The 8,512-nt window shown below is 51.8% G+C and overlaps 2 protein-coding genes across 4 annotated transcripts in view; both read left to right on the top strand.

The window, feature by feature from the left end:
• Positions 1–534: 534 nt before the first annotated feature.
• Positions 535–3,290, top strand: ATP6V1G2 (ATPase, H+ transporting, lysosomal 13kDa, V1 subunit G2). Of its 2 annotated transcripts, none has more exons than XM_005859895.2 (4): positions 535–601; positions 1,315–1,398; positions 1,656–1,756; positions 2,229–3,290. In XM_005859895.2, exons 2-4 carry the CDS (start codon positions 1,317–1,319, stop codon positions 2,400–2,402), a joined length of 357 nt encoding a protein of 118 aa, XP_005859957.1. In that variant the 5' UTR covers positions 535–601; positions 1,315–1,316; the 3' UTR covers positions 2,403–3,290. The 2 variants fall into 2 exon arrangements, with proteins under 2 accessions (XP_005859957.1, XP_005859956.1); XM_005859894.2 differs by lacking the exon at positions 535–601 and adding an exon at positions 608–824.
• Positions 3,291–3,882: 592 nt separating this feature from the next.
• Positions 3,883–8,512, top strand: part of DDX39B (DEAD (Asp-Glu-Ala-Asp) box polypeptide 39B) — a 12,757-nt gene continuing 8,127 nt past the window's right edge. Inside the window, exons 1-4 of one of the 2 annotated variants that reach the window (XM_005859896.2) lie at positions 3,883–4,355; positions 5,430–5,759; positions 6,829–6,956; positions 7,242–7,334. In XM_005859896.2, coding sequence (XP_005859958.1) covers positions 5,549–5,759; positions 6,829–6,956; positions 7,242–7,334 — 432 coding nt within the window. In that variant the 5' untranslated portion in view covers positions 3,883–4,355; positions 5,430–5,548. Of the gene's footprint in view, positions 4,356–4,838; positions 5,299–5,429; positions 5,760–6,828; positions 6,957–7,241; positions 7,335–8,512 lie in introns of those variants that run through there. The other variant, XM_014534495.1, reaches the window with a different exon arrangement.

Here is an 8,512-nt window from a genome sequence, read left to right on the forward strand (position 1 = left end):
GCCGTGGAGGCCATGGGACTCACGGCTGAAGAAGGAAAAGAGGCATCAGAGGGACCAGCCTCGCCGGCCCGCCCGCCAGCCCGGCCATCCCGTCCCTCCCTTCGGCCTGGTTCTCATATCACATTGCGGCTCATTAGCAGCGCTAAATCTTAAATAAAGAACTTTGAAAAAGGGGGAAAGGGACTGATAGGGGAAATGTTTATCAACAGAAATTAGAATTTTAAAGTCATGGACAATTTCAAGTAATGATCTAGAAATTGAATATAATGCACCCAGTCGAATGATGCAAAACAAAGGCTTCTCCCTCTGGACCTGGCGGCGGGGCGGGGGGCGGGCTACTCATCAGACCTGCCCCGGACCCCCGAGGAACCAGTCGCTCCGAGCGAGGGACGCAGGAAGGCGGAGACACTCTAGGCTGGCGGAAACGGCGCAACTGAGACGCAGATAAAGGGCGGAAATGACCTAAGGCGCATTACCGGATGTCGTTCCTCCCCGAGGACGCGCGGTGGTGGGGGAGGGGAGGTGTGTTTCCGTGGTCTGGCCTCGGGGGGAAACTAGGGAATTTAAGATAAAGGGTCTACCGGAACCGGGAAACTGGAGGGTAGGCGCAGAAAAAGGAGGGCGGCCTGGAGGTTTACCCCGACTCCCCAACTGGGAAGAGAGAGTAGTGGTTCCGAGATAGATGAAAAGATGAGAAAAGAGAGAAAACAGGAGAGATAAGGGAATAAAAATCACAGTGAAAAAGAAAAACAAAACCACATTGAGGCTGAGAACGGGGGCAGATCAAAAAGAGAAAAACAGGCATGAAAACACATAAAAGACAGGTGAGATGGATGCAGAAGTTTGGGCTTGGAAAAGATAGAGAAGAAATGGAAACGGGTGGGAGAGAAAAGGGAGGAGATATTGGCCGAATTCAGAAGTCCAACGTACTCTTCCCAACGCACCACGGATGGTGACTTCCTTACTTTCTCACGCAGTCTCAACCCCTCGTGCCTCCTTCTCTCCCCAATACCCTCCTCTCAGCCCCGGCCCCCATTCCTCGACCTCCGGACTGGGCCGCTTTGGGCCTGGTCTCTGCTGCCCCCGAGAGGTCCTCCTCGGTACTGCCAGATGGAGAGGTGGCAGAGGAGGACCAGCCACCATTGGGAGGATCAGTTTTGGGGAGACACCCGGTGCAGGCTAAGCGAAAGGGGGAGCACTAAGACCCAGGACTGCAGCAACGAGCTGGAAGGGGAGAAGTAGGCGGTGGGGTGGGGGGCTGGGAGCCATCTGGTACCTTGGTAGCATCTGAAACAGAATCTGCCATAACGACAGAAATGGCCAGTCAATCCCAGGGTATCCAGCAACTCCTGCAAGCAGAGAAACGGGCGGCTGAGAAGGTGGCAGATGCCAGAAAGAGTGAGTCTCCCCCTTCCTCCCTTAGAAGTCTGGAAAGAAAATTGGGGAGGTGTGGACAGCAAACATTTGAGTCCTGAGGTACCCAAGCCTGCTGGGGAGAGAGCTGGGGGCTGGGGTGGCTGATTAGAAGGGAAGAAATGGGTGTTAGAATCTAGCACCTGGTTGGCTGAGTGCAGAATAACTTTCTGGAAAGGACTGACCCCCACTATCACATTTTGTGTCGGGTTCACCCACCCCCATCCTTTTTTTGCTTCCAGGGAAGGCCCGGCGTCTGAAGCAGGCAAAGGAAGAGGCACAGATGGAAGTGGAACAATACCGGAGGGAACGAGAGCTGGAATTCCAGAGCAAACAGCAGGCGGTGAGTCTGGGGAGAATTGGGGATGGCCCCCCAGAGTGCAAGTTGGTGGATGCATCTGGTGAGGGTGATTCTACGATAAAATAAGATGGTCAAGGACAGAAGGGGATCCTGGTGGGAACCATGTGACATTGGTCAAGCTTTGTGATATTTAAGAGTCTGGGCATTTTGAAGGCCTTGAGCAGCTTGTGGGGGAGTTGCCACAGTCTGTGTGGAGTATGATGGCATTTGGGTGGGGGGCAGAGCTCAGTGGTCATGGGTGGTGAGGGTGGGGGTTGTACAGTCTGATGTTGCATGCCAGGTCTTGGAGGAAAGGGGTTGTGTTGCTGTCCTGGTGTCCGGCTGTTTCTGCGGGATGGGCGGGTTGGAGAGGGCCTTTCTCTCTGGCCTTGCTCTAGGATCTTTTCCTCCACATGCCTGGACCCTCTTTCTCTGTCTCTTCCTTTTTCTCTTCTACCCCTTCCTCACCCTCCAGGCCATGGGCTCCCAGGGAAACCTGTCCGCAGAAGTGGAGCAGGCTACCAGGCGCCAGGTGCAGGGCATGCAGAGCTCCCAGCAGAAAAATCGAGAACTCGTCCTGGCCCAGCTTCTTGGCATGGTCTGCGATGTCAGGCCCCAGGTCCACCCCAACTACAGGATTGCTGCCTAGGACAAACCCTAGCGCCTAACTCCTCCTCAAAAGAAATCCCCAAATCAGAATTGCCTCCCATCCTAATCCTACTCTCCTTTTCCATTCCCTAGAAATTCTAGGAGGCAGGACCCAATAATTCTCCTGTGAAATATAGATGTCCTGCTCAGACCCGAATCTCCTTATTGTTTTTTAACCTTCACTGAGACCTTATAAACTCCCAAGTCACCCTCACCCAATCCCTCTGTGAAATTTGTAGCATGAAAAAGCAGGGATGTAGAAAACATCCTAACTCCAGAGCCCAGCAGGCTTGGATCCCTCTCCTGACCCTGCTACTAGTTGACAGGCAACCAGAACAAGCTACTTAACCCGTAGCCTCACTGCCTCCCCTGGAACAATGCCCACCTTTCAGTGTTGCTGCAGTAATTAGGAATCATTCTGTCCAGAGCCTGGCATGGTTTCTGGCATGTAATAGTTATGATTTGATTAATGGCAACCCCGTGATATTATTACCACCCCATGTCCACCTGCCAAAACCTAAACACAGCTGTTTCCTCACTTCTGTCTGTGGCCCTAACTCTACTCATTCATTCTGTGACCCTAGTAATTCTCTGAAGAATTGGTTCTTCCCACCTCTCTTTTCTCAGACCTTATGATCCCTGAAAAGATAAAATGATTTCATTTAGCCCCTTTACTGTAGTTCCAGAAAGATGGTGCATTTTTTAGCCTCTCCTTCATCTCTCTTAAGTTGGTCTTTCTCTTTATTGGTTTTCTCCCATTTCTTATTACCCCAAAGACCTATCAGATGCTCACTGTTTCCTGAGATTTAAAGTGAAGCTTGTCACTGTGTATGCATGGACTTCCTTTGTAACAATAAAAACTCTAAATAAAATGATTATGGGCAAATCCTTTTGTGTCATCATTTCTCATTTAGCCCCTCTCTTTTGTCTTGTTTCTGTATTTTCCAAACACCCAAAAGGGCTGCAGAGCAGGAATTCATGCACCGGGCCTCTAGTAGAGAATAAGGTGTTCACATCCTGGCTCTGTCACCTTACTAGCTGCATTACTTCCCACATGTTGCTTTAATCTCTTCACTCTGGGCTTGTTAATAGAATGGGAATAATGGTCTCCACTCCTTAGTGTTAAATGATTAACAAAAATTACAGGGCCAAATGTTTGTTGTCATTTTTGTCAAGCAGTAGACATCAAGCCTGGTTTCTATAGCATATCAAAGACAGGGGTATCCGATGCTTCATTCACGAAAAAATCCAGGCTGGACAATGGGGCTGTTGGGGTGGGGCTCAGAACATTGTAGTCGCATTAACAGTGCTTAAGGAATGTTGCATAACCCTCAAGCCCTATCACTTAACACTGGGGGCCAATCTAGACCCCGTTCCACTCTGAGTTCAGAGCGCCTTGACTCGCAGCCCCTGCCCACCAGCTTAGGCCCCTGGGACATGTGCTATACGGGCCAACACTACTTTTGGGCAAATGTCAGGCCCTGGTCCCCAGGGCTGCCTAGCTCCAGCGTGGACGCCCCGGGTCACCTTGACTACCGGGCCAAGGACCCCGTGGGAACCCGCAGCCTCGCCAGCCTCGCTCGCCACAGAGGGGTGCCCAGAGAGAAGGCCTGCTTGGCAAGAACCTAAACGAGGAGGCGCGGGGCGTGGAGAAAAGTGGAACAAGAGAAAGGGGATGCTAGTGGGAGGGGATGTAGTTTCCTTTATGTCTTTTGCTACTGGCAGTACCGAAGGAGTTAGAAGTGGCTTTTTAAAAAAAACTTCAGACAGGCAGTTTCTAAAGGCGCCCCCGGAACTACAGAACCACGGAAGGTCCTTCTTCCGGTCCCTTGAGCCTGACGCTAGCAGCCGAGAAGGCGGGAGGCCGGGGTAGAGGGAAACTGGGAACCGGAAGTGAAGGCAGATTGCCTCCTTCCTCGCTGTTGCTGCCGCCATACGCGTTCGCCTTGCTCAGGTAAGATTTGGCCTTCGGTACCATCCATTTCCATCTGCGTTTCCCTGCAGTCATCCTACCGTATGGAGTCCTGATACCCTTTCCACAGGCGATGGCCTGGTCGCTGGGGCCTCGTTGGGTCGTTATTTTAATCACTTGCATCCCTTTCGAGAGCAAAGAGCTCCCGAGGGGAGGTAGGGAACTAAAAAGGCTCAATCCAAGATGGTGGCCTCGCGCCATTGTGTCCCCTTAGCTCTCCGCTCCTCCGGTGGCCTCGTTTCCTAGAGGCCTTAGCGACGGGGAGAGGCGGCGCTGGGCGGGGCTCTCCCCCCGCCCCTCGTTTCTGGGTCCTCTCGGTCGGCCGGCGTGGGACTCGGAGGAGCCCGTTCTGGCCTAGCGGCCCCCCCCTCCCCCGGCCGGCCCGCGTTCACTGGGAGCGCAGCGCTTTGCCAGTGCTTGCGGAGCGTCTCGGCTGAGGGTGAGCGGCGGCGGTGGAGGCGCTCGGCCAAGGCTCTCCCGCCGGCCGAGCCGTCCTCCCGCCTCTGACGCGGTGTGTGATGGAGAGATGGTGTTGCTGTCGGCGGAGCCACCCGCCGTCGGTTAACCGCGCGGAGTTTGAAGCCGCAGGTGGGGTGGCTGAGCGGGAGTGGGCGGCAGCCACATGATGTTTCTGCTCTGGAGGTGAGCGCTCTGCGCAGTGATGACCTTCATCTATCACCCTGGACTGATGGCTGCTGCGCCGGGGGCGCGGGTCTCCGGGAGGGTTTCGGCCGCCTCGCCCTCGCCCTCTCCGCTCCGAGGGCGTCTGCCTCTCCTCCCCGGGCCTCCTCGCTGCTGGGGGAGCTCCTAAGCTGCTCTCCCGGCTGACCCTGGCCTGCTGGGCCTGTGCCCTGACCACCTCCCCGGGAGCCCTCTGCGGCCCCTGTCGCTCCTGCCTGTGTGTGCGCGTTACTTTCCCGCCCAGGTAAAGGTTGCATAGTTTAGGGGAAGTGGGCAGGGCGTGGGGATGGAAAAGAAGTGGCGAAGGCTGCTCATGACTGATGTCCTTTTTTTCTGTTTGTTTTGTTTGTTTTGTTGTTGTTGTTGTTTTCCTAGCTCTTCTGTCAGAAACGAGTGTGTCTTCTGCTCCTTAAGCCCCCACTTTCCTCCTTTGTTTTCACTTAATCTGCGTGAACCCGTTCCGAGACCCTCCCTCCTCCCCGGCCGGCCCAGTTATGGCGGAGAACGATGTGGACAACGAGCTCTTGGACTATGAAGATGACGAGGTGGAGACCGCAGCTGGGGGAGACGGGGCTGAGGCCCCCGCCAAGAAGGATGTGAAGGGCTCCTACGTCTCCATCCATAGCTCTGGCTTTCGGGACTTCCTGCTCAAGCCAGAGTTGCTCCGAGCCATTGTTGACTGTGGCTTTGAGCATCCATCAGAAGGTAATTTCCTCTTGGGCTTAGGGTACTCATGAGGCACTTTAATGATCCTGAAACAGATGTTCATGGTCCCTCAGTGATACAGACCTGTATTTAGGATAGACCAGGAAGTAAGGAAGTCCCAGGAGTCCCAGAAACGGTTAGCATTGGAAGAGGTTTGTATAGGTTGTCTTTTATTCATGACTAGAGGCCTGATGCACAAAATTCATGCACTGGGGCGGGGGTCCCCTCAGCCCCGCCTGCACCCCCTCGCAGTCCAGGAGCCCATCGGGGATGTCCGACTGCTGCAGAGGCAGGAAAGGCTCCTGCCACTGCTATTGCTGCTGCTGTCCTCACTGGTCAGCTCTGAGCCTGGCTTCTGGCTGAGCGGTGGTCCCTCTAGTGGTCAGTGCACATCATAGCGACCGGTTGTTCCCCCATTGTCGATTTGCATATTAGCCTTTTATTATATAGGATAGGATAGCATGAAACAAAGCAATTTACTGGTCTGCTGTTCATGTTTGTGACTGGGTTTTCCCCTTGTCTTCTAGTTTTGGATTTTGTCACTTTAACTTGTAATTTTAAATTTCCAGAGAGGAGTTGGTTGTACTTTTAGTTCTCTTTTGGGCCAGGCCAACTCTGGTCTCTGGAAACCTTTATGGCTGTTCTAAAGGTGGTTGGCTTGTGGGTCAGGTACCAAGTCCTTCATTTAGTGCAAGTTGCAGGGTTACATGATCCAAAGGATGGCAATCTAAGCAGGAGAAATGGCCCGTAGCAGGCGCACAAATACCATGGGTTGTTTAAGATGAAGGAAAATAAGGGCAGCCAGAAGCACCAAAGGTGGGCTGTTGGTGGATGCAAATGGGTGGTTAGGGGGGTGGCGTGGGAGGGGGCTTGATTGGTGCTGAAGGAAGCTGAAGCTAGAAGGGACTAGGAGGGTCTGATTTGGAGATGAATTTGAAGGAGCATAGAGGTAGAAAGTTTCTAGAAATTGACAAAAACCACTTAATTTGGTGGCATGAAATGGGTGTGGCTGGTGAAAAATGTTATCTGGAGACTGAAGCCCAATTTATCTTTTTTCTTCTGTGTTTAGTTCAGCATGAGTGCATCCCTCAGGCCATTCTGGGAATGGACGTCTTATGCCAGGCCAAGTCAGGCATGGGAAAGACGGCAGTGTTTGTGCTGGCCACACTGCAGCAGCTGGAGCCAGTTACTGGGCAGGTACAGTTGGGGAGAGTGTTGGGGAGGGCGTTTGGGTTAGGAATGTTGGGGCAGAGTGTTTTTAGCTCAGCTACATGATATATTCACAACCATGGGTGCTTATTGCTCAGATGATCTCTGTCGCCCTTGAGGCCATGGGGAATATTTTGTAGTAATCCTGGGGTTAATGATTTAGATCTCAGAATTGAAGTCACTTATGATCTGCCAGGTATGTTTTTGTGATAGTCACTTCCCTAGAGGGGTAGTGAGGGGATACACTGTCTTTCTATCTACTTACCCCTCAAGGTGTCTGTGCTGGTGATGTGTCACACCCGGGAGCTGGCTTTTCAGATCAGCAAGGAGTATGAGCGCTTCTCTAAGTACATGCCCAATGTCAAGGTACGTCAGGGTAAAGAGCCCGGGGAGCCTGAGGGTGTGGATAGTTGGAGACATTTGGGGCTTACCAGCAGTCTTCATGTCCCACAGATGTTAAGTTCCAATACCTATACGTGAACCTCAGTTACGTCTAATAATAAGTTCCTGCAAACTTTTATTTTTATTGATTTCAGAGAGGAAGGGAGAGTGGGAGAGAGATAGAAACATCAGTGATGAGAGAGAATCATTGATTGGCTGCCCCCTGCACACCCCGTACTGGGGATCGAGCTCTCAACCCAGGCATGTGCCCTGATGAATTGAACTGTGACCTCCTAGTTCATGGGTCAACTTTCAACCACTGAGCAACACCAGCTGGGTTCCCCTTGTTTTACTTTCTAACACAGTGTGTAAATACGCTTGTGCATTAGGAGACTGGGCGGTTGGGCTGTGAAGGAAGTTTCCACGGGACCACCCTTTTGCTTACTGCGTTCTTAAGCTGACGCTTTGGATCATTTCAGTGTGCTTTGGGTGACAGTTTGAGAATTTGGGGGTGTATGGCAAGAGAATGCTGGAAACTCCAAAATGGCCCTAGTATGATGGGAATTTTGAGAATTATTTTAAAGTGGCAGAAAATTAAAAGATGTCCGGGGGCCATAACAAAGTTGGCTTAAGTTGTTCTCCATGGTATAACCTTGATGTTTATAACCTCCAATCTTCCTGGTTAGGATGGTGTGAGGAATAGTATATTTTCCTCAAAAAATTAATTGTGGAACTGCCATTTACCCAGTGATCCCACTTCTAGGAATATATCCTAAGAAACCCGAAACTCCAATCTGAAAGAATGTATGCACCCCTATGTTCATAGTAGCACAATTTACAATAGCTAAGATCTGGAAACAGCCCAAGTGCCCATCAGTAGATGAGTGGGTAAAGCTGTGGTACATTTACACCATGGGATACTCTGCAGCAGTAAAAAGAAGGAGCTCTTACCCTTTGAGATAGCATGGAGGGACCTGGAGAGTATCATGCTAAGTGAAATAAGTCAGTTATAGAAAGACGAGTATCACATGATCTCACTCATATGTGGAATCTAAGTAAAACTGATGAACAGAGTGGATACAGAGACATGGAAGAGAGTGGGGAATCTCAGGGGAAAGGGGCAGACAATAAATAGGGTGATGAGGGCCTGGGGTGGGGGTGGG

This window comes from Myotis brandtii, unplaced genomic scaffold, assembly GCF_000412655.1.
Source record: "Myotis brandtii unplaced genomic scaffold, ASM41265v1 scaffold130, whole genome shotgun sequence".
Taxonomy (NCBI): Eukaryota; Metazoa; Chordata; class Mammalia; order Chiroptera; family Vespertilionidae; genus Myotis; species Myotis brandtii.